This window comes from Aplidium turbinatum, chromosome 12, assembly GCF_918807975.1.
Source record: "Aplidium turbinatum chromosome 12, kaAplTurb1.1, whole genome shotgun sequence".
Lineage (NCBI taxonomy): Eukaryota > Metazoa > Chordata > Ascidiacea > Aplousobranchia > Polyclinidae > Aplidium > Aplidium turbinatum.
In genome coordinates this window covers 22584988-22610927 of record NC_137483.1, presented here as the reverse complement: position 1 = coordinate 22610927, position 25940 = coordinate 22584988, and the positions used below count along the sequence as shown (strand labels likewise).

At 39.2% G+C, this 25940-nt stretch overlaps 1 protein-coding gene and 1 long non-coding RNA gene across 2 annotated transcripts; one reads left to right on the top strand and one right to left on the bottom strand.

Annotated features, from left to right (window-relative positions):
- The first annotated feature begins 351 nt into the window (after positions 1-351).
- LOC145781402 (RNA cytidine acetyltransferase-like) lies at positions 352-25940 on the top strand. The gene is made up of 23 exons (XM_082593193.1): positions 352-585; positions 7630-7801; positions 8030-8152; positions 8720-8781; positions 9130-9301; positions 11498-11621; positions 11854-12008; positions 12266-12364; positions 12628-12764; positions 12909-12999; positions 13518-13693; positions 14062-14158; positions 14385-14501; positions 16552-16695; positions 17475-17630; positions 18004-18137; positions 19732-19868; positions 20200-20489; positions 20902-20985; positions 21725-21886; positions 22465-22541; positions 23198-23278; positions 25205-25940. The coding sequence occupies exons 1-23, from the start codon at positions 386-388 to the stop codon at positions 25290-25292; spliced, it is 3078 nt and encodes a 1025-aa protein (XP_082449319.1). The 5' UTR covers positions 352-385; the 3' UTR covers positions 25293-25940.
- On the bottom strand, positions 9867-13046 carry LOC145781405 (uncharacterized). Its single transcript, XR_014290730.1, has 3 exons — positions 12895-13046; positions 12230-12429; positions 9867-10072 (listed from the first exon to the last, which is right to left on the bottom strand). It is a non-coding gene; the product is annotated as an uncharacterized LOC145781405 (long non-coding RNA).

Sequence of the window (25940 nt, the reverse complement as noted above, 5' to 3'; positions counted from 1 at the left end):
ATATATAATTTTGCCATAAATGGCTGGCGTTTTCTTGCGAGTTGGAGTTTCCAAGCAAAAACCTCAAAAGTTGTGCAACAAAATAAAAACATGAAAATAAAACTTAAAAGTTAAAAATATATCAAAAATGAAATTTTTATCTCTACATTGGTGGGGGGGGGGTGTAATTTTGCATTAGTTACCCTCCCACTCAGGGGAGATAATCACCCTTGTGGCCCCCCTCTAACGGAGCCCATGCCAATTGTTCAGGGTACGAATTTGGGTGCATCCGCAACATCACTAGCTCTTGCAATTTTTATAAGTTAGAGATTGATTGGTATAGCCTAACTGCTGTTTTTTCTTTGCAGGCTTATTTAGTCTAGAAACCTTCTGGTATACAGACATTATGGTACGTAAAAAAATTGATAATCGCATAAGAGTTCTCGTGGAGAACGGAGTTGCAACAAATCACAGAACAATGTTTTTTATTGTTGGTGATCAGTGTCGCAACCAAGTTGTTATACTACATCACATGCTTTCTAAAGCTCAGATCAAAGCCCGCCCATCTGTGTTATGGTGTTACAAAAAAGAGCTTGGGTTCAGCACGTAAGTTAATTGATCCTGCTTCAAATGATATATATTCGTTAATTGTAAATAAATTTTTTTAAATGCTAGATTAGTGACTAGCAACCAACTTGAATCAGGTTTGAGAAATGTGTGGATATACCGATACAGATACACTGAATACTATTGAATAGTGAATATGTTATGTTTTGCGACCAAAGTTAATTTATTATTGTGATGAAGTTGTTCACGTAAGAAAATGATTGTGATTACAGAAAGTGCTGTACTTTCATTTGTGGTGGCAATTTATCTGAATTACTGTTGTATATCATGCCGCATAGCCGTATATGGGTAATATATTGTGGAAGTGAATACCATACATGACTTCCTTACACCTTTTATGGTCTGTATTTCGGTGTGTTGTTTTCTTGTTCTGGGTCTGCTACTATTCGGCGAGTCCGATTCGGCTAATCCGATTCGGCGAGTTCCCTATTCGGCGAGAGCCTTTTTCGGCGAGTGCCCTATTCGGCAAGTTTTTGAATTTTTATTTTTGAAAGGGAATTATCGGGTACCGTAGCCTAATTATAATTGCCGTTTTTACATCGTTAAACGTTGAAATTGTGCTGAAAGGAATAAAAATAAAATGTTTGAACTATTAAATTAAAATTCGTTATGTCAGTTCAGTTGTTTTTATTTCTGACCATCTTATCAAAAACAATACACGTCAACATAGCAAAAGTAGAAGCGACAAAACGCGAACGTTAAAACGTGCTTGAATTTGTCATGTCAGTTCAGTTGTTTTTATTTTTGATCATGATATCAAAACAGTTCACGTCAACATGGCAAAGGTGTAGAAAAAGGTAGAAGCGACAAAACACGAACGTTAAAACGTGCTTGTGACCGAAATAAGTTATTGAGTTGAAAGAAATTTGGCATGGTCGCAACACTTTCAGAAAAATTTAAGAAATGAAGTGAAAATAAAAAAAAGAAAATGTTACAAAAAAATAATCATGTTTAATGTCTAAGTTAGTACTTTTGAATAGTTAAAATGATTAGTTTGGATCAACAAATGTGTGGCCTACAGCTTGGATTGAAAGGAAATTATCGGGTACCATAGCCTAGTTATCCCGACCAGCAGAAATTGTCGTTTTTACATCATTTTAACATCGCTAAACGTTGAAATCGTGTAGAAAAGAGAACTTTGCTGACTAGGATACGTTGAAACTGGGAAACATTCACAGAAACCCTTCGATTTGTTCCAAGAACCCATTTAGCCTAACAGTTCATTTGTACATTGATTCAACGTCTGAATACATTATCTTAAAAATGCATAATCTTAAAAATGCAACGTATCGAAGAGTTTCTGTAAATGTTTCTCAGTTTCAACGCAGGCCTTAAAACTCGTGTTTTTTTCCGGCAGCCATCGTGGTCTACCGAAAGCTCCTTCTCGGCGGCCAAATCTGCGTGCTTGGAGGCCAAAATACAATAACGATAGCACTAGTAAATAGCATTAAACTTGCAACAATGTTAAAATGATCACTTAGCGTTGTTGAAGTCTGGGCGACGTCCTGCAATAGAATTGTTGTACCACGCATTAAATGCTTTATCGGGATTGTAATCCGGTATTGCGGGACCATCTAACAACCCTAAATTGTTTTCACTGCTCGTAGCTCAGTAAATTGTTTCAACTGCATACCGCTTTTCATAAAACCTGACCATTTGTTCCGTTATGATGTCACCATTGAGGGTGTAAAGTCACTAACCCACAGCGTTCTCAACTATGAAGACACGTGTTTTACCCACGGATGTCAACTAACCTAGTTCTCCTTTTTAAAAACGATTCAATGTCTGACAACATTGAATCGATATAAAAACGACAATATTGCCAGCTGATGTAAATTAGCACTTCGGATTAACACTTCGTTAAAATAAACATCGGGAATTGCAAACAAGACTTACAGCGCTGGTGATCGCAGCTGGATATATTCAATACAACAGTAGTGACTATGATGCACTGACCTAATTCTGCGTCACTCTTTGATACTACATATTTTCGACATTTAATCCACGATCATTCTATTGCGAAATTAAATAATTGGCTAGAAGAAACCGGCTGCCAAACATGGCCGACGGAGGAGGTAGCACAGGCGGTCATTCAAGCACTACTTAGCACTTAGCAGCCATGGCCGCCGGCTGCTTTAAGGCTTGCAACGTATCCTAGTCATCAAAGTTCTCTTTTCTACACGATTTCAACGTTTAGCGACGTTAAAATGATAGGCCACACATTTGGTTAAAAATGAACTGTTAGGCTAACTGGGTTCTTGGAAGTTGGAACAAATTTTTGCTGGTAGGGATAACTAGGCTACGGTACCCGATAATTTCCTTTCAATCCAAGCTGTAGGCCACACATTTGTTGATCCAAGAAACTAATCATTTTAAAGGGATAGTAAAGGAAAAACCTGACTTGTCGATTTTCCACGTTCTTTGTGTTTAACACGCTACCATAAAACGATTTTCAATAAAATTTTGCCCCATTGCGGTCTGACCACCATTGCGCGCGTGCTTTTGTCAGAGCTTTCAAAGCGAGATTGGGCCTGAGCAACGAAGCGTGCGACTGTACAGTCTACGTAACAAAAGACTAGCAATCAACCGATCACGCAATAATTGTTACTGCGGGCGATTTGACTGTAGGCTATGTATGTATTATGTATATACATCAAAACAGCAGACAGTTTGCTCAAAACATCAGATGAGGTAACGTGGCTTTTGTTATTGCTGTCTTTTATTACGTATTCTCGAGCAGTGTTTGCACGTTTTCGTCATTTTGAAAAAAATGAAAATAAATGAAACACTGGACTTTGGGCCTTGCCAGCGCCATTGAAAACAATTTTTTTTTGGTAATTGTTTTTGAAATGTATTCTTGAATGTTCATTCATTGTAATGCTTAATTCCGGTTTGAAATTTTCATTTAGTATATATATATGCCTTTAACTATTCAAAAGTACAAACTTATAGATATAATCATAATTTTTTTTTGTAACATTCACATCTTAAATTTTTCTGAAGGTGTTGCGACCGTGCCAAATTTCTTTCAACTCAATAACTTGCTTTGGTCACAAGCACTTTTTAACGTTCGTGTTTTGTCGCTTCTACCTTAAAAACAACTGAACGGACATGACGAATTCAAGCGCGTGTTAGCGTTCGCGTTTTGTCGCTTCTACCTTTGCTATGTTGACGTGTATTGTTTTTGAGGGTCTGCTACTATTCGGCGAGTCCGATTCGGCGAGTTTCCTTTTCGGCGAGAGCCCTTTTCGGCGAGAGCCCTTTTCGGCGAGTGCCCTATTCGGCGAGTTTTTGAAATTTTTGAAAGGAAATTATTGGGTACCGGTAGCCTAATTATAATTGTCGTTTTTACAACGTTTTAACGTCGCTAAACGTTGAAATCGGGCAGAAAGGAATAAAAATAAAATGTTTGAACTATTAAATTAAAATTCGTCATGTCAGTTCAGTTGTTTTTATTTCTGACCATCATATGAAAAACAATACACGTCAACATAGCAAAGGTAGAAGCGACAAAACGCGAACGTTAAAACGTGCTTGAATTCGTCATGTCAGTTCAGTTGTTTTTCTTTCTGATCATGATATCAAAAACAATACACGTCAACATAGCAAAGGTGTAGAAAAAGGTAGAAGCGACAAAACACGAACGTTAAAACGTGCTTGTGACCGAAGTAAGTTATTGAGTTGAAAGAAATTTGGCAAGGTCGCAACACTTTCAGAAAAAATTAAGATATGAAGGAAAAATAAAACAAAGAAAATGTTACAAAAAAAAAAAAAAAAAAAGATCATGTTTATGTCTATAACTAAGTTAGTACTTTTGAATAGTTAAAATGATTAGTTTGGACCAACAAATGTGTGGCCTACAGCTTGGATTGAAAGGAAATTATCGGGTACCGTAGCCTAGTTATCCCAACCAGCAAAAAATTGTTCCAAGAACACAGTTCATTTTTACATTGTAGTAACAGAATGAAAAGGCTAAACAAATGTGTGGCCTATCGTGTTAACGTCGCTAAACGTTGAAATCGTGTAGAAAAGGGAGCTTTTGCTGACTAGGATACTTTGAAACTGAGAAACATTCACAGAAGCCCTACGATTTGTTCCAAGAACCCATTTAGCATAACATTTCATTTCTACATTGAATCAACGTCTGAATACATTATCTTAAAAATGCAACGTATCGTAGGGCTTCTGTGAATGTTTCTCAGTTTCAAAGTATCCTAGTCAGCAAAAGCACCCTTTTCTACACGATTTCAACGTTTAGCGACGTTAAAACGATAGGCCACACATTTGGTTAGCCTTTTCATTCTGTTACTACAATGTAAAAATGAACTGTTAGGTTAACTGGGTTCTTGGAACAAACTTTTGCTGGTCGGGATAACTAGGCTACGGTAGCCTACCCGATAATTTCCTTTCAATCTAAGCTGTAGGAGTGTAGGTCACACATTTGTTGATCCAAACTAATCATTTTAACCATAGGCGCCTAAGCCGTGGGGGCCAGGCCCCCACGCACATTTCCGCGTGGGAGCAACTTTTTATGCTGCATTGATACATAAAACAATAGATGAACTAGCGATCGGCAGCAGGAAAACATTTTTAAATGCAAACCGCAACAGCTTCGCGATAAATAATCACTAGAACGAGTAGCGATGCTACAATCCCACTCCAGACAAAAAAATCTGTCATTTTTACGTTGATTTAACGTCTGCAGACGTTGAATCAATGTAAAAATGACTAATTTTGCTGCCTGTGACATAGCAAAAATCTACCATTTTGCGTCGATTCAATGTCATCAGATGTTGAATGCACCCAAAAACAACATAATTTGCTACGTTGACGCAGCGTGCGCTTAACTTAATGCGCTTGCAAACAGCCTCGCTGTCGCTTTGAAAAGTTGAAACCTCTGCAGAGAATTGTCGCGGCAGTGAATCGGTTGCTGTGAAAATGAACTTGAAGTCTCGGCCCGAGGTTACCACTAACCAACGTAACAAGGGCTGGTACAAACCGCATTGCCCACAGTCGCACAAGCGGCATAATCAACACAACAACGGACTCGCGCAAACTGCATGGGCACACACGTCCGTTGCCATAGAAACCCGATCAAAGGCGGGGAATATGCGCATCTTTTGTTTTATCTGCAACACGAAAACGGGCGTATTACAGCGAATTGGAACTTGAAAGCTGGTCAGCTATAAGTTACGATATTGTAGTGAAAAGGGAGCAATGTCAAGTCAAAAACTTAATCAAACGTCTCTCTGTAACTATTTTTCAAGGGCTGTTTACGGATGTCAGCAACTTTTAAATTTATTAAAGGTGACGTGCTGTTGAATTGCTGTAAACACGAATGATTTTGCTTTCAACAGGTATATTTTCAAGCATATGATCAAGTTAGTATTTTCATTCCATTTACAGTATACCTTTTAGTAAACCTTTTCGTCTCTTGTTTTATGCTAATAAATCTAGTTTGTTGCTAAACTTTATGTTGCGCTCAGCTTAAAGAGTCGCAGTCCATCAACCACTAGCCAACGCAGACGCATAGCATGTGTTTTGGTCGAGCTTTGTTTATAATAATTAACGGTAGGTCGAACGTAGCGATAACTCCGAGTGTGGCAATAAAAGCAATCCTAGTGTGGCGACATAATTACGTCATCCATCTGCGTGACATTTCGCTGAATTTACGTTGCTGCTGATGAAACACGCTTTCGCCCCCACGGCCAAAAAAATAGTTAGGCGCCTATGATTTTAACTATTCAAAAGTACTAACTTATAGACATATATAAACATTATTTTTTTTGTAACATTTTCTTTGTTTTATTTTTCCTTCATATCTTAAATTTTTCTGAAGGTGATGCAACCTTGCCAAATTTCTTTCAACTCAATAACTTACTTCGGTCACAAGCACGTTTTAACGTTCGCGTTTTGTCGCTTTTACCTTTTTCTACACCTTTGCTATGTTGACGTGAATTGTTTTTGATATCATGATCAGAAAGATAAACAACTGAACTGACATGACGAATTCAAGCACGTTTTAACGTTCGCGTTTTGTCGCTTCTACCTTTGCTATGTTGACGTGTATTGTTTTTGATATGATGGTCAAAAATAAAAATAACTGAACTGACATGACGAATTTTAATTTGATAGTTCAAACATTTTATTTTTATTCCTTTCTGCACGATTTCAACGTTTAGCGACGTTAAAACGATGTAAAAACGGCAATTGCAATTAGGCTACGGTACCCGATAATTTCCTTTTTAAAAATTTCAAAAACTCGCCGAATAGGGCACTCGCCGAAAAAGGCTCTCGTCGAATAGGGAACTCGCCGAATCGGAATAGTCGAATCGGACTCGCCGAATCGGACTCGCCGAATCGGACTCGCCGAAACGGGCCATTCCGTGTTTTTGATATGATGGTCAGAAATAAAAACAACTGAACTGACATGACAAATTTTAATTTAATAGTTCAATTCAAACATTTTATTTTTATTCCTTTCAGCACGTTCAGCGACGTTAAAACGATGTGAAAACAGTTAGGCCACGGTACCCGATAATTCCCTTTCAAAAATGAAATTTCAAAAACTTGCCGAATAGGGCACTCGCCGAAAAAGGCTCTCGCCGAATAGGGAACTTGCCGAATCGGATTAGCCGAATCGTACTCACCGAAACGGGCCATTCCGTGTTGTTCTAGTGCCAGTTATTGAGTTTGTATTTAGTGCATAGTCAAATGGAACTTCTGTTTGTCACTTTTTTATATGGGCCTGCCTATATTGCAAATGTAATCATTATTAGGCTATGGCTGATTCTTGATGAGGACACAACACATTCCACACAATGATGTGTTAGAAACGTTTGGTAGATTTTTACTTGTTTTTCATGTTATCTCCTCTTATTTATTTGCATACAAAATATATCATGTATAATATGTTAGCTCGTTGACGTGACGTTACTTAGTTTTATATGTCTGGTGGTACAACAAATATGATCTGTGGTACTCTCTACGCAAGCTCTATTTTTCTAGTTATTACTATTTTAGTCACAGAAAGAAAAAAATGAAACAAATACAAAAACGAATTTCAAGCGGAACTCTTGACATTAAAGAAAATGATCCTTTTGAGTTATTTGTTGCGGCTACAAATGTTCGTTACTGTTACTACAATGAAACTCATACCATTTTGGGAAGCACATACGGAATGTGCGTTTTACAAGTAAGTTCACGTTTTTGCTTTTTGTATTGACCGCAGATTTTTCTCCATAGACTCCTTATGATGTTGCTCCTAATTTTTAGCTCTATATAGAAATTGAGCGCTGCTACAATGTCACCAGTGAGTTTCATTTGTGTAAGTTTTGTTGCCACTTGTTCTTATATATTAATCAACATGGATATTGGAGTATCGGCACTGTCAAAAAGTATCCAACAATGTGTTTTCGAATAGGATTTTGAGGCTCTGACACCCAACCTTCTGGCTCGAACCATAGAAACAGTTGAAGGTGGAGGGGTCATTTGCTTCCTGCTTCGTTCAATGAAGTCTTTGAAGCAATTGTACACAATGTCCATGGTATGTAGAAGAGATTGCATATTAATAAATATCTTTTGTTTTGAAACGTTTGCTGAACATGAGTTTGGTCTGTTCGTTTTGGGCTTTTTATTTTTTTGATTAGATTGGCCATGACCAGGCATTTCAACTACTTCTTTCCTAAGCATTGTATTTTCTTATTTTAGATTTCGATGTGACTAAAATGACTAGCCTACTACTCACAAGTAAAGTTTTTTGTTGATTTTTAGTTGCATATGATCAAACAGATTCTCGTGAAAATAAAACTTTCTCTGTTATTCTCCAGACAGCAAAATCCGTCATTTTTACATAGATTCAACGTTTGCTGACGTCAAACATCAACAACATCAAACATCTGCAGACGTTGATTCCATGCAAAAATCACAGAATTTGAATTCGATTGTGATGTTTTGGAAAAGCCTGGTGTGACGTTATACTCGCAGCAGCAGCATACAATATTAGCAGCTAGGCTAACTTATATGAGTGACAGGAATTAGGTTTTGCAAAGGGTACTGTGAAGATTTTGCTTATACCTTCAACCCATTAATCTGTGTAATTGCAACCACTCAGGACGTCCATGCGCGGTACAGAACGGAATCGCACAACGACGTGATTGGTCGGTTTAATGAGAGGTGGGTAGGTTGACCAGATACAAATAAATATTTTATTAATTTTCTGACAAGAATTTAAGTGATATCTTCTTCTTCATACAATTGCTAAATTTATTAAATTTTAGTTGTTTAAAATAATTTGATGAAAAGTTTTCTCTGTCTATAAAACGTTGAATGGTAGTTTTATCAAATATTTCTGGAAACTTCCTTGGTTTCGTGAATTAAAATAATTTGTAATTGCTTAAAATGTTTTTTTACGTTACATAACATATTTGAAAAGTTGTCGTCTTAAACAGTTTTGTTTTGTAAAGTGACTTATTCACGAAAAGTAGGCAAAACGAATTGACTTAAACAGAATTTCTTTTGAAGATTTCTTCTTTCGGTCGTGTCATGCAATAACTGCTTGATCATTGATGACGACCTGAAAGTCCTTCCGGTTTCCACAAACTCCTTGAACATTGAGCCAGTGCCCCAGAAAGCGGCCGAAGAATCATGCTCCCCTTTACAAAAAGAATTGATGGAGCTGAAGGACTCGCTGCAGGTTGGTTGTGTTTGTGGAGCATGGTTTATATTTTTTGCTACTTTTTTAAATTTTAGAGCTAACAGCTTTGTAGAGAGTTCACTTTCTTTTACCGCAATCATATAAAACTTGGTCACCTCAATGAGTTTAACATTTTTTTTTATTGTATTTATTTGTTTTCGCAAATGATACATGTATAATGTATATTGTATATAACCTAAATAAATCAGTTAACAACAAACAATTTCAACACATCGTTGTATTCTCATCGGGGGTTGGCTAATAACGATTGATGTATTTGCACTAGGTGCCAATTGGATATTCACTTTGACTTTGTGCTAACTACGAGCAATAGTTCTGAACTTATTTCACGAGTGTAGATAAAATGACTTGTTTCAGTCTGATTCTGCGAGTTTGCTGTGATAATAGCGGTTTTCACAAGCTTTCGGAACACAGCTCATTCTCATGTGCAATAACGATATTAAATCCATTAACGCTTTAAGTTTATCGAGTTTCATTAAGGATAGGGAATCTCCTGACTTAGATAGTTAAGTTTTTTATATTTGTGGATTTTCAACTTTGTATATATCGAAAAAGAATAAACAATAGTTTTTTTTAGCTACAGAACAAAAATAAAACTCGGTCATTTTATTTTAGTATTCTTATGAATTGGTAATTGAATACTTCCGAAGATGTGATGATGATTTTGAAGCTGATATCTTGTTTGCATTTTGTGGTTTTTGCAGTCTTGTGTGATTTCACCTTTCTTTATTTTGCTCCCTCTCAGTCGCTCTGAAATGTAGATAACTAAAATAACTACATCAGGAAAATAAAATATCTTCTGACAGGTGTCAAACCCACAACAATGCTTGATATAAACGACTCGGTTACATGTCTTGTAATTGTAATACAAACAAATTTTCTTCACACAAGTCAGTTCAATCATAAACAGCTAAAAATCGATTTCCAGCAGCTAGATCATCATCACTCTTCTGCTCAGCTGAAAGCAAAGAGCACAAAAAATCAAATGTTGAAGGTGCGGAAGACCTTTATCATTTGATTTTTAGCTGTTGATGATTGAACTGACTCGTGTGAAAATAAATTCGTTTGTACTAAAATAACTACTTTTCAATTTCATTACAGGCCTCGAAATTCGTTTTTGTTGACGGCGGACAAACGTGTCCGGTCTGAGCAGCTATCTCGGCGGACAAATTAAGTCTCATGGCGGACACACCAGCTTTAACGTCGATCGTCATGTTTAATCACTTTATTTTGATAATTCTTCGCCATTTGAGAACTATAGCTACGGTTTGGAAGGCTTTTTAAAATTTCAGCGAAGTGGGACCAACGACGTGCGCTTGAAGAGTCAAAGCTTCGTGTAGCTGCTTAATACGCCGCATGGCATAACTGATTAACATCCACCGAACGAGGTCGTGTGGCTTCTTGTGTCACAATGCTCTGGACACGAGTCAGAAGATTCCCACACTAACTCTACTATTTTCTGCTGTGCAAAGTTTCACTAGGCTTCTTTCTTTAGGTTTATTTTTGCGTGTCATGTGAGCAAAAGCGTCAAAGAGCGAGTAGGTTCATCGCCCTCATTCTCACTTTTAGAATTTTCCCTGTGTTTTTTTTCTTTCTTACAGCAATACCAAAAGTTAACAAATTTTTTTGCATCTTGCTGTAATAGCCTACTCGTGTAATCTAATTTTGTAACCAACCTTGCCATCAATATTACTCGATCAAAGGCAGACATTGTGACGTAAGACTTGAGCAACGTTGCACGTGATTAGTGTAAAAGTACGGTACTCCCATCGATTCTTTGCGAAGAATTCACCTTTGTTACGCTGATTCCATCTCATCCGTCAATGAAGCAACGTAAAAATCGAAAGTTTTCCTGCTTGAACGGAAGCTAAGGGATGCAATATTAACATTTTCTAGATGCGCGCTACCGCGCTAGAATGCGCGGGAAATTATATTCTCGCGATAATTGTTTGTTCGTGCTATGCAATGACGATTTGTATCGCTATGCTAGTTCCTGTGTTCTTTTTCGGCGGACAAATATGACCGATCTAGATGGTACTTCCCGCGGACATCACATGCTGTGACGGCGGACATGTCCGCGGTGTCCGCCGTGAATTTCGAGGCCTGTCATTAAATACTTAGTTTTAGCAAATGCAGAACAACATCTCGATGACGTAACCACTAAGAATTGTCTAGGACACGCAACCTGTCGGGAATATCGTCAACTGCTGCCGAACCATAGACCAAGGGAAGGCCTTACTCAAGTTCGTTGAGGCAATCACGGAAAAAACTCTTAGCGCCACAGTGGTCATGACGGCAGGTAGGTTGTATTGCTGGTGACAAGGAGAGTTGTAGTCCGGTTTCAAGTTTCACTGTCGCTTGCAAACGCGAGGTTCTTATAGACGAATTTCATAGCTATTGTTAAAAGCAACTTTAGTTTCTGACTCAGCCGTTCCATATGTTGAGTACAAAACCTAACCGATGGTCCACTCGTCTGTAGCGACCGTGTTTTTTTGTTTTTGCAAACATTGAACATTGTCTTTTGTCTATAGCTAGAGGCCGAGGAAAGTCTGCCACTCTTGGTCTGGCTATATCCACCGCTGTTGCTTTCAGTTATTCAAACATATTCGTTACTTCCCCAAGCCCAGAGAATCTTAAAACTCTATTTGAATTCGTCTTCAAAGGATTCGATGCCTTGGATTACCAGGTACAACTTGGCAGTAAACGTTTACGTGTTATTGAAAACTTACTTGTTGAGTTGTTGACGTTATGCAAAATTTTTCCACCTCATCAAAACCTCGTTGGTGTGATTTCTAGGTCGCATATTTTGTTTTGTTTGTCTCTTGTATTTGTACAATTTGCCAGGTTAAGAAGACTTAATTTTGAAAGAATATTATCGTTTGGTCACAACTTACTGCAAGGGCGTACTTAGCTTGGTTTCTTTATCTTATTCAACTCGTTCAGGAACATCTCGACTACGAACTGGTGCAATCCACCAACCCAGAGTTCAACAAAGCTGTTGTGCGTGTCAACATCTTCAGGGAGCATCGTCAGACCATTCAGGTAATGACTTCCCAATCAACTCTGCTGTCAATATCGCCAGCCATGATCAGCCATAGTTGGCGATACTATGAAGTGGAAGAACTTTTAATCCAAACTAATTCAAACTTAAAACCAAACACTGCATGTTGTAAATTATGAAACATTCGCCTAAGTTTTAATCCTGCTTTAATCGACGCTCGTACATTTCTTTTCTTACTACTTGTAATGCATTGCATCATGGAAACTAACGACATTCCTTCAAAGATCATATTACATTGCTACAGTACATCCACCCCACTGATTGTGCCAAGTTGAGTCAGGCTGAGTTGCTGGTCATCGATGAAGCGGCCGCCATCCCCCTGCCAGTCGTCAAGAAGCTTCTGGGTCCTTACCTCGTCTTTCTGTCGTCCACTATCAATGGGCAAGTCGAGTTTTTATGCACCATTAAGTCAACATATTACCATTGCCCGGTTACTATCAGCCATGAACACACTTTTGCAAACAGTCCGGTATTGATGTTAACAATCATTTAAATAACCCTATCTCACCACCTTGTGTTGAACAGATACGAAGGAACAGGCCGATCACTCTCACTAAAACTTGTCAAGCAACTCCGCCAGCAAAGCAACGTGCTGAACACTGCCACAACCAAACAGGTGGGTCAGGTCTACGATGATTGTTCATGGATGTCTAGCTTTAAAATTCATTGTTTACCTTTGACAGTTTTACTACAGAATATATTAATTTAGCACCAAACGTAGTACGTATTGTGACGGCATTGTGACGTATTGTGACGGCATTGTACACATAATTCTTTGTAAGAAATTAATAACATTTTATAACGCGGAACTTAATTTAATAACGCGGAACATTATGACGTCGTCAAGGTAGAGGCCAGGGGTTATTATTGAATCTACTTATCTGAACGCATGCGGTGAGGTGTGTGCGCGATGTCAGTGTATTGGGGGCAAGGACGTGGACATTTCTGTCTTTTCAAGGCAAGGTTTGCATCGGTGCCCGAGACCTTTGTGTGGTGAAAACACTTCAAAAAATGGCGTCCACTCCCCTGTTTCTGATTATGCCACGTCCCCCGTGTTATAATAACCAGGCTGCCAACTTCTTGGCGGATATAATTATATTTAAAATAATTGATTTCTTTAATATTACCTTCCAGGATGGGGCGTCTCCTCTGGGCAGGAGTCTCCACGAAATAACTCTAGAGGAGTCGGTTAGGTACGCCATGGGTGATCCCATAGAGTCTTGGTTGAACAACCTCCTGTGCCTCAACTGTGGGACGTCGGAGTTTAGCCGCATCACTGTCGGATGTCCTCCTCCCGAAGCCTGTGACTTATATCCTTTAAAAAATATTTATTGATAATAATGCAGCTGTGGAGTTTGTCCCAACAACATGGCTCAGAGTAGATGACAATGTTCCTTTGTGTTGCCAACATATCAACTGTTGCACATTCTAAAGCTTAAATACCGTGGAATGGATGTTAAAATTTTTTCGAGTTATTTGAACCATTCTTGAACTAACCGCACCATAACATTCTTGTTGCTCTCAATTGTGTTGTACAATTGCCACAAACGGGTTTTGAAAAGGTAAATGTTCCTTTAACTCATCAATCAACGTTGCTACTAACAGATCAACGTATTTCGTTGAGTAATCATCAATTTGTGTTTGACATTTCCTTAACCCCCTCCCTCATCGTGGACACGTATTATGTTAATCGGGACACATTGTTCTGCTACCACAAGGCGTCCGAGGCTTTCCTGCAGAGACTCATGTCACTTTATGTTGCTTCCCATTACAAGGTAAACTCCTCTTCATTAGGCTGCTTTCTTCGTTAATCATGTCCTTCTCAATGTTATCCTACTTGAGTAGATGAGCTCAGTTGCCTTTTAAGCCTAAAAGAAAAACTCGATGAGCATTCTCTTGTGATTGTGACGTCAATGTGGTTTCGTCTACAAATTTAGTTTGTTTTTGAATTGTTTGTTGTGACGTCTTTTCAACGTAAATCGATATTTTGTTAACGTTCAGAACACCCCTAACGACCTCCAACTTCTATCTGACGCCCCCGCCCACCACATATTTTGCTTGGTCCCCCCTGTCACCAGCGAGCAGCAATCTCTCCCGGATGTTCTATGCGTTCTTCAGGTGATTTGTGACTTCATAATCACCAACATCTTGGTTATGTTGTGCAGCGTTAATCTTCGTTAGGGTCATTTGTCAGTCATCGACGGAGATTTTAGCAAAATGTAATAAAAATAGAAATGAATTCAGTCAAAATGTTCACAGAATAATCACCCGCAATTACGCAATTCAGTTTTATTGATTGCAAAGATTGCTTCAATCGCTACTCCGCGATTATGTTTTGCAATTGGCATTGCATGGCGTGGACCTAGAGTTTAGCCGTTGATCCAATGAATGTCTTGATGATAAATACAAAAGTAGCTTTTCTTTAGAAGTAAACTTCAAGAAGTGATTACGGTGCTTTCAAGAGTGACGCATTTTTGCGTATTTTCCTGCTTTCGAAAGCTCGAACCACTTAACAAGTACGGTATTGATCGATCTCTTCTCTCAGTCGGTAGATTTATTATTACTTCCTTTTGCTTCACCATTCAGTTTTTGTTGATGCTAGTGAGTTGTTGAGGATGTGAATAATAGGATGATTTGCAATGTGCTTAAAATGGAGCAGGAGCACCAGGCAAGAACAGCCCAGACAGCAAAGCGGCCGTTTTTTTACATTGCCTGTCTGGGAAACAATGTTGTCTGTCTGGAAAACGTTCGCTGCGCTGTCTGGAATAGCTCAAGTTGAGTGGTACCTTCCAATCGACAGTATTTGGATTTTTAATTCGTCAACCCAGGTGACAAGAGCGATCAAGATCTTAGCTTTGAAACAATTTAGCATCAGACAATTCCGAGACTGTATCAGCAGAAAATCTGAACATATATCAGTAGAAAATTCTGGAATTACTGTACAAAATGTAGCAGCTGATGTTCACCAAAATGTTCACCATTTTTTTTTTTGCAAATTAATGAAACTGCTGATGCTTCCCAGCAAAAGTCTGCTTTGATTTTCGAAAACATTTCGTCCAAAAGTTTTGAACTTTGGACTCTACACTGGAAAGTTATTCCATTAGTCCACATTTTTTTTTGTCTGTTGATCTGCTGCAAAAAGTTGAAGCAGCCCTGGATAAGTTGGAATGATCATGCTGAATCTATATGATGGAGTCCTTAGAAAATCCCTTACACTAAAAACAATTAAATGAAGTCAAATCATCTATTCAAACGCCATAAATGTGGGGAACACAAAACAAGCTTTAACACAATCGGAAACGACGTCATTAATAATTTAGCTTTTAGCCGTTGTCCAGAGCTTGCCAAGGACACTACTTTGGTTTCAATATCAAATGTTTATACCCGATCATTTGTCGGCGAACAACCCCCTTTGATCTGTTTTATAAATTAGATACGGTATCTCCAGCGCTGGTGAAGTGTGGAGAAATTTTCGAATTCGAAGTATCGTGTAATAGCCAATCAGATGACCACTGGCGGAAAGTTTCAACAATAACTACGATGTGTGGCCTGGATTGGACTGATCAAATTTGGCGGCCATTGTTAATGCTTGCTGGCTTTCAATGCAGAAAACGCAATTGATGTAATTCGCTCTGCTTTGCATTTTGCTTGGCATTGAGCACTTTTTGTAGTATTAATAGTTTTCATTGTTTAAGTTTAAGAGTAAATGCAGCACCATATAAAACGTTTAATTATGACGCAGCATACGCGCAGTGGCTATGTAGCGCCAAGCGAGCTCGCTACAGCGTGAGCGGTGAAATTGTTACAAGCTGAATCAGTTTGTAATAATATTGTTACCCATTTCAGGGTAACGTGTGTTTCTGTTTTGTCATTCCTATTTCTGTCCGGTTCTCTGTTATTAGTGTATGTTATATTTGTGACGTGTTAGTTTGAAATAAAATCTAAATACGACTGCAATGTTGAGCTTTGTTTTGGAATGTTGTATCGTGCACTCCAACCGACCGAATCTATGGAGTTATCTGTAGCGGAATGTTCTCAACAAGTAGTTCCTTGTTGTTCACAAGAGAGTTGGGCACGAATGAAGCAATAAAATAACTGCTGTGTTTTATAAATACGTATTCGCTTTGTTGATGTTCGCTCTTCCTGACACACATGTGTGCTTGTATAGGTTTGCTTGGAAGGGGAGATAAGCAAGTCCACCATAATGTCCAGTCTGGCGCGAGGCAAGAGAGCAGCGGGAGATCTCATTCCTTGGACCATCTCTGAGCAGTTTCAAGACCATGACTTCGGCAGCTTGTCCGGGGCTAGAGTGGTAGGCTTGTGTAGTTATGCGCTTTTTTCAGTGCCAGATAAAACTCTTTATCGTGTTTACAAATGAGTAGACAACACACAAGACACTTTCTAGATTATTGGGATTTGCATCGCATTGAAATTTGCAAATTAGTACTGAACTCGTGGAAAAGTCTTACCTACGTCTATATTCGATTCCTCTCTTGTAAACATTTTCTTCCAGGAAGCAAAAATTTCTCTCATTGCGAGCCAAGTAGCTCTCGTTAGAGAAGCACCGGCCTAGACATTGACGTTATTCACCAGTGCAGAAAAAGAACAGCATTGTTTGCACTATAATTTTCTATCATGTAGTCGTTAAATTACTGTGTAGTGCACACTCCAGTTCTAATATTTCGAATAGGATTCTATGATATGTTAGTTTTGGTTTAACTATTTTTAAAAATGTAAAATGCAACCAACTGTTTTTAAAAATGCAATCAACTGTGTAATTGACTGAATTCACTTGATTGGCAAAAGCAGCGGTAGAGAGCTCTGGGCCATGAATTAGTGGTGCGATATTAATGAGCTCAGCCTCATGGGCGAAACACTGGTGTCTGTCGCTGTCAATTCTTGCTACAATTGGCTCCCGAGAAATATATATATAATTAACTGTCCAAAATTGGCTAACGTTAACGCCAAAAATCAACATTGCTTCAGTCCCAGCAGTACTTTCTAAATTAGTTTGTATTGTACGTCACGTGGTGCTAACATTCTGTCACTTGTATCAATGGCAAATCTTAAGTCACAAACGTTTACACCCAGGTAAGGATAGCCACTCATCCTGACTACCAAGGCATGGGTTATGGAAGGCGGGCAATGCATCTCTTGGAGAAATATTATGAAGGTAACCTCACCAGCTTGGACGAGTCCTCTGGCGCCGAGTCCGCTCTTGATCAAGTCAATCTTGTGAAGGAGGAGGTGGGTTTGAAATCCTCACGTTGTTCAGTTCTGCAGAAAACCAAGATTTCCACCGTGTTTGTTTGTTACGTGACTTTTTTGTGTTTTAATAGTATTTTGATTTTGTTGTAATTTTTTAATATCAAATATGGAATTAACCCGATAGCTTTTTATATCTTATTTTTAGTTTTTTATTTCCTAAAACATCTTGCACTTAACTTCCTTACTGTAATAATTAATGTTAGTTTGTGCTAGTAATGTCTCATCATGTCGCTATTTGATTAGCATAATCCATGGCCATAATTCTAAGAAAGTTTCAATCATAAGTAGCAGATGTGGCTGTGACGCGTGTTCGTTTTCATCTTGAATTGTTTACCACTTCCCCACGGAACAGGAAGTGGAATTGCTGGACGAGGTTCTCACGCCGAGAAAGAACCTTCCTCCGTTGCTGTGGAAACTAAGCGAGAGGAAGCCAGAGAAGTTGGATTACATAGGAGTGTCGTATGGTCTCACCCATCAGTTGCTCAGGTACTCACCGGTTATTTCCACACACGCTGCCGCGTTTGTGGTGTTGATTTATATTTATTTTCTCGTGGTTTTGAGGGGTAAAAATCATACGCGCCGACTTCCGGGGGGCGCCGCCCCCCGTAAATTTATGGTCGAGGGAAAAAAAGCTATTGCAAGTGGTGTTTCAAAGATAAAATACTTCGCGAAAGAGATTTAGATCATTTAAACGCACTTAAAGAATGCCGAAAGCGAAAATCAGCCTTTGTTGCTCTTGCCCGCAAAACAGCAGCTGATCGCATGGCTTTCTCTGGAACGTGAATTTCGGCACGCACGCTCACAGTCACACACTGCTTATCTTCCCTCGCGTGAGGAGCAACTTCAAAGTCAAAACGCGTGGTAAAGAAAAAGAGAATGCGAGGTTGAATGTTCATTCTCATTTCACGAGGTATCCAAATGTCCGTTAGATTTTCTGTGACTTCAAACATGAAATCGATTTCACAAACGTTACCGAGTTGATACTATACGTCACAACGAACAATTATGTGAATACAGCTTAAAGAAAAAATGCACTTTTCAAAACTGTCATACGTGCTTTGCTTCAATAAGCACTGTATTGATGTATATATTGAAAAATATATAGGCTACATCTCATACACTCATCTATACACGCTCCTGCACTACCGTATTCGATAAAAGACTATAACGACTTTCGATAAAAAAAACAGAAGAGAAAACACTTCGCCCTTGTTTACGCTTTGAAGGTAAGTAATTAGCAAAACGAGGTTAATAAAACTGATATCGGATTTCCACTCTGCTTGAGATCATGAAATTTTTTTATTATTTTGAGAGCTTCACTGTGTTGATCGTTGTTATTCACTCGCACGAAAAGGAAATGGATCGGCTTGTTTTTCAACTGTGCCAATTATGAGCTAACAATATCAAATTTTTACGACTAGGCGTACTGCATGCGTAAAACTAATCCTTTCAAGCAGCGGTTCTAATAAATTCGGTTTGCGACCTATTTGTCAATATAAACAAGACACTAAGCTTAATCAAAGACTATTTCAATTGAGTAAAATGGCGTTACGGTTATGACGTCATCACCTTTCTCGCCCCCCGATTTTTTGAAAAGTTGGCGCCTATGGTAAAAATGTTTTAATTGCTTTGATATAATTCGATGACACTATTCAACCGTAATCGTTTCACGAACTTGTCAATATGGTGTAAAGTAAAAACAGGCAAAGAGTAGATCGCACTAAATTGATGAAAACAAGTTTACAGTAATACAAAGCTTTCGTCATACAAGTGTAGGTTCGGTGTTGAGAAGGAGCGATCTTTTCTCGGCATCGAGTGTAGCAAGAATTGTGGGTTCGTCAGTGCACATCTTTTCAAAGAGTACAACAAGCTTCACTACATAAACGCAGCCATTGGATTAGTTTTATAACATGAACTTACGATTTCAGTTCATTTGATAGCCGACTGTTTGTCCGATGAACGCTAACTAACATAACCATAACAAAACTCTTCTATCCTTGGTTGCAAAGGTTCCTGCATAACTTTTCATCATGCATAGAATTCTGAAATGCCATCATAATTTTCTTCTTAACGTTGTCAGGTTTTGGAGCCGTTCCGGTTTCAGTCCTGTCTACATCCGGCAGACCAGTAATGACCTCACTGGTGAGCACTCCTGCATTATGCTGAAGGCTCTGCACTCCCAGGACAGTGGCAACTGGCAAGAAGCATATTTTGAAGGTGACTATGAAATAAATGTTTTGTTGTTTTGTTTGTTTGTTGTATCCAGGCTTATACCCGGTGGTTGAAGATTTAGATTAAGTGGACGGGAAGGCAAGGAAGCCAATCTTCGTGTCCACCTTCAGGCATGCCTTTAAGTGTCCTGCCAAAGACACAGCCGCATGCTCTTGAACGGTGTCGAACCGGCGCCCTTTCGATTGCCTTTCCTGGTCTCTCACCACTCGGCTATGCAGCAGACGTGGATGAAAATCTGTAACATTCCAATAAGTTGGACGTTTGTTTTGGTTCAACAACGTACATGGATAGCATCATGGGCAACTTTTTGTTTCAGACTTTCGACGTCGGTTCATTTCGCTTCTATCACGTGACTTATCCACCTTCACTCCCGCCACTGCGCTACAGGTTTTGAAGGAACCTAAGAAGAGCGCCCAACTAGCAGAAAAGTCCTCTCTTCTCACAAAGGCGGAGATGGACGTCCACCTAACAAGCTTCGACATCAACAGACTGAAGCAATATGGCAAGAAGAACCTGGATCGGCACACAATATTGGATCTGGTCCATACTTTGGCGCGACTCTACTTCCTCAAGAAAACCGATTTCAAGTTATCACTTACCCAACAGGTAATGTACACTTGTACAGTATGTGGCTTCTGTGAGAAAGTCAAAGACAGTTTCATTTTATTGTAAAAACAAAAAGTTTTTATTGATAAAATAGTCAGCTAGTTGATCCGAATTTACTGCATAGCGCTTCTCTCATTTTGTGGACAGGGGTTCGTCACCCTGTGGGCCACACTAAAGCTTTTTTATTGCTCATCAATGTTGGAAGAGGTTCTTTAGAGCGATAATATGGCTTGACCTTTGTCTGAAACTGTCTGCCTCATAAAAGTGCTGTGAACAAAATAGTCTGAGGATATATCTGTGATGCGTTATAGTGACGTCCTACTGATATGCAGCAATGAAGTTGTCATTGCGTTTGCCCATTTTGATATTCCGTGAAAGGCATGGAATAACGTTAATGGGAAATAACTTTCAGGCCATCTTGCTTGGGTTGGGACTCCAGCACAAGAATGAAGAGAGAGTTGCTTCAGAAATAACTTCGGAGCTGACACATTCTCAGGTGGAGTTTTGTTTGTTTTTAGTTGTTAAACAAGGAAAAGTATAATTAAGTTATTTTGGCAGCCGATTGTAGCATCGAATAGACAGCGATAGACACGTGTTTCGCCCATGAGGCTGGGCTCATCAGTATCGCACACAGTGCGATAGTGATACATAGTGACACACAGTGCGATACTGATGAGCCCAGCCTCATGGGCGAAACACGTGTCTATCGCTGTCTATTCGATGCTACAATCGGCTGCCAAAATAACTTAAACGTTTAATTGGAGGTCTCAATGGCTGGCGTGGAAGCTACACCGTTCTGGTTAGCGAAGCGTCACTGCAGCTCGCTGTGCTAGTGAGTAATCAGCCTTGTGCTGATAGCCGGGAAGAACGCCTTTCTTCACAAAAGTATAATTGTTACTCAGAGTTGATAACACCACTAACTACTTCAGCTTAATTTTTGATGTGGCCATTTACATTCGTAGTTGCCAACTTCTAGTCTTGGCTTAACGCACAAATAGTCTCTTCGTTGGCAGTGTTCGAACAAATTACTACATTTGGTTACTTACTACTTCAATCTATCCAGTTTTTTTGTATTTTTACCTTTGAAAAAGCCTTCACTCCGTACTGACTGCCTTACTTTTTCGTGTTTTCATTACTGAGTCGCTGAGTAATGTTACATTGATGCAACATGGCAAGTTTACTACATGTGCGGTGCAAGCAAGGAGGGCACCTTTTCATTTTACTTTGCGTTGTAGGTTCTTGGATATTTGAGTCAAATCATCATCAAGTTCAATTCCATGTTCGCCGCCATTCAAACATTTGCAGTGGAGCAGGAAATATCGAAAACGCTAGGTGGCGTACATGCTGCCGATGACGTCAAAATGCTTCCCATAGAAAGGGAGCTTGAAAGCGAATTGGTATGTTGGCCATTTCTTAGCAAACTCAGTCATAAGAAGCCATTCGCTTAGAGAGGTGAAGCTGCCAACCTCACTATCTGTGTAGCTGAAGGAACGTTCAGTCCAGCACGGCTGCATAGCCGACTGGTGAGAGCCCTGGAACGGCAATCGAAAGGGCGCCGGTTCGACACCGCTCAAGAGCATGCGACTGTGTCTTTGGCAGGACACTTAAAGGCATGCCTGAAGGTGGACATGAAGATTGGCTTCCTTGCCTTCCCGTCCACTTAATCTAAATCTTCAACCACCGGGTGTAAGCCTGGATACGACAAACAAAACGTCATCATTACATCATCATATTGCGTCATTAATGGGAGGTGAAAACTCTTTGAGACTGATTGCTTGTAACAGTCACTTCAATTTTGTTTAGAAATGATGTTCCTAAGGTGACTTGTATATTGCAATTGCCTTCAACAAGGTAGCCATGTTCTAATATAATTCAATTCTTTCTACCGATGACTCTGGTATGGCTTTCTACATCTAGTAGCATGTTAGCAGTTTTCATAAGAAATTCATCAAGTGTGACATTTCGTTATTTCCAGAAAGAAGCAGCGGATGAAGTCTTAGCCGACCAGAAAGCTGAAGTAGCCAAGACGGTTGCCAGCATGAACTTTAAGCAGTAAGTTTGGTTTGGTTTTGAATATTTATCCTCGGACTGACAAACCTTTGATAGGTTATTGCTAAGGACGGTACATTACGGGACGCGCAACTCCGTTGTTCCTTTAACATTAGAAGGGTCAATTGCCAATTTAACATTTTTTTTACGCTTTACCGCTGCTCCGCTGGCTTGCTTTCAACTAAAAACCTTAAATTACTTTAAAACCAACTTCACTCTTCTTATATAACCCATAAAAAGTAAAATATTTTGTAAATTACAAAAAAACGTAACCCTTCTAGTGTTGCGGATAAGCCAAAAGCGGATGAAGTTTCGCATCCCTATGATCTACAATCCCTAGTTATTGCTTGTAGTTTCGCATACTTGTAGAGGCGTTTGACGCAGGCCGGTTACCGAGACTGGCAGAGTGAAGTTTTCCGATTGTTGAATTGTTGTTGCCAGGAAATTATTCCATTCACTAGATTTTTCTACCCTGCATTTTATGTATCCTGCTTTGGAACAGATGCTTCACAAGCATTCGTTGCTAAACATTTTGAAATTCAAATTTCTCGCTTCGTTTTTATTCTTATCTTGACCACAACTTGTGCAAACTACGATATGGGCCGAAACTATCATTTCTTTTGTTTTGTGTTTCCCGATCATCATTTCTGTTTAAACAGATACGCAGTGAGCGGAAATGACGCAGAGTGGAACCGAGCTCTGGCCAGTGGAAAGCCTCAAAACATCGTCAGTGTAAAGAGGTATGTTGCTAAATAGACTTGAAATTGGAACTGCCCTCATGCTGTACTTGTCTGAACAGATGGTTGACAACTGAGTGATGGGGTTGAATAGCGCCATGTAAACAATAACAAAACCAACAGAATTAATTCGAACGTTTTTAGTACAGTAGAATTCGCCTATAACGGCTTCGTTTATAACGTCAATTCGCCTATTACGTCACATTTCGCTCGGTCCCCGCAGAATTCCTATCTTTTACATACATTGTAGTTCGGCTACAACAGCATCGCCTATAACGTCAATTCGCATGTAACAGCACCCTTTATTGGTCCCCAGACGTCTTTTGTTCGTTTATAACGTCACTTAAGCCATCACCTTCACCACAAACGGTCAGTCTTTTAATCCAGTTAGCGCTGCTGCTTGCAAAATGTCTTCCCTTTATTTCGCTACGTCGTTCTCAGCAGGGACTTTAACTTGCTTTAACTGAATTAACTTTTTTCCCGCGTGAAAAACTATCACGTGTAAAAAGCAGCTCTACAGCTGTGTCAAAACCGAAACAGCTCAAGATCAATGCCCTTTTTGCTAATAAACAATGAACTTTTCTACTACTGTATGTAACCAGCTGTATTGCGCAAATTTCCTGTACCTTTCGCTGTAGGTTATTTTTTTTAAACAGTTTCTTTGTTTACTGTAATTTTTGCGTGCCTTTTGTCAGTTTGGTGGTACCCAGTAACCCTGATTGGATTATACACCTCTTTCTTTAATCAAAAGACAGTTGTGAAATAGTTTGCGGTAGTTCGGCTATAACGTCAGTTTTTGCAAATCCCCTAGAGGTGCCGTTATAGGCAAATTCTACTGTACAATTATTTTTATTACGTTTGTTTGTTCCTTTATGACGTTGCTTATTTAAATTTTGTGGCACCTTTGTCGTGCTACCACTTCCCTGTCATCAACGTAGCCATGGTAACTTTTACGTGGTTTCTAGTAGTTTACGCAACTTAAATATAATATGAATATCTTTTATTGTTGCTTGATACAATTTACAGTAGTTACTATAGTTTATTTTTCTGAGGAGGATTGCGTCGAGGGCGTTTAAATCTGTTCTGTTCTTAGTTTGTAGTAAGAATGCTTCTCTTCTAAAGTTGTGCTAAACGTAACGACTTCATACTGATGGCAGATGTAATATTTATTGACTATATATTCCTGGTCGATCCTGGACAACTGGTCGACCCTGATGTTTAGGGATGAAGACCAGGCTTCTTTGAAGCAAAATGGATGATGATGGTATTCCATTACTCAGTTTCCGCGTTTTATTAATGCACAATTGCTTGTCCAATGTCCAATGGTATTGGTTTATGTTATCCAGCTTCCAATTATCTAAAAATTAACAAAGGAATTTTTGACCGAAGTCGATATCACCTCACAAAACTTGTTTTGTTAATGACAAAAGTTACCTTTATTAATGCCAGTAAAAAGGTTTGTTTTCTGAACGCTTCTTCCATTTATGCTGCATTCAAGTTGTGCTGGTGGCAATGAGATTACCGTTCCATGAGATGGTAGGGCGGAGATTTTATCTCCATCAACATATGCATGTCTGAAAAGTTACTCTCTTCTATGACAATCTTGTGACATAAAAAATGTGTTGACCGCAAGCAGGGGCGTAGGCCACACAAAATTTCAGGGGGGAGAGGGAAATGACTATTATTGCACATGTGAGTGAGCCCGGCGACACACACCAGAAGGGGGTCTGAGGGCCTCCCCCATAATATTTTGAACAAATACCTTAAAAATGCGAGGGTGAGCTTTGTCTAAGTTAGGCCTACATAAAACTCCCCTTGCCCCCTGACTACGCCCCCACAAGGTATTATCTTTTTAGGACAATTTTAATGATTACGTCTGTGCATTGTCGGTTGCATGAATACAGAATCGATGGTGTTTTTACATTTCAGTGACAAAAAACGCATTACGTCAACCAATGTCACTGAAGGAGATGAACCGAAGAAGAAAAAGAAGAAAAAATTCAAGAAGAAATTGTAATTGTTGTCATGTTATGAAAGTAAAAATCCTTTTCATGAACGATGGTTTCATGTCTAAGCAGGGAGAGGACTGTCCTAACGTTATGTAGCAGTAGTAGTCCAGTTTTAATCCGGTGATGTCCCCGTTACCGAGGGTGGCCGGATCCACCTTCGGCTACCTGTAGTCAGGGCCTCTGAAAGAAATTTTTACTAGGGGTACGAAGAGTCATTCCGGGCCCCCTCTCACTCCGGGCCCCCTTTGTCTTGGGCAAAAAGTGTGATGTTTGTTTAGGCGTATTGCACACCACACAACATTTTACTGCAGAATTAGACATCTGCGCGCAATAATAGTATCAGGTTGCAATAAAACTATTATTTTGTGTTGTGCATATCATGTGATCTGACCCTCGCCAATTTCTGTATCCTGCATTTAATTTGTGTGTCAGTTATTGATGGTGCTGTACTGCTGTTGAGAGGTGTCGCTTATTGTAGGCTACATCTTTAATGTAAAATTTTTAAATTCATTTTTTTATTTCACTTAGATGTAGCTTATAATTATTTCTGAAGTAACACTACCGGTATGTCATGTCGAAAACGTTGGATTTAGTAGTTTTTTCATGTTTTTGTTTTGTGTGTTTGATGTTAAATCCATTAACGTTACTGAGTGTTA

Coding starts and splice junctions, on each gene's coding strand:
- LOC145781402 (XM_082593193.1), top strand. CDS start 386: ATGGTACGTAAAAAAATTGATAATCGCATAAGAGTTCTCGTGGAGAAC. Junction 7,802..8,029: donor ACGGAATGTGCGTTTTACAA/GTAAGTTCACGT, acceptor GTTTTCGAATAG/GATTTTGAGGCTCTGACACC. Junction 13,000..13,517: donor ACACTGCCACAACCAAACAG/GTGGGTCAGGTC, acceptor ATTACCTTCCAG/GATGGGGCGTCTCCTCTGGG.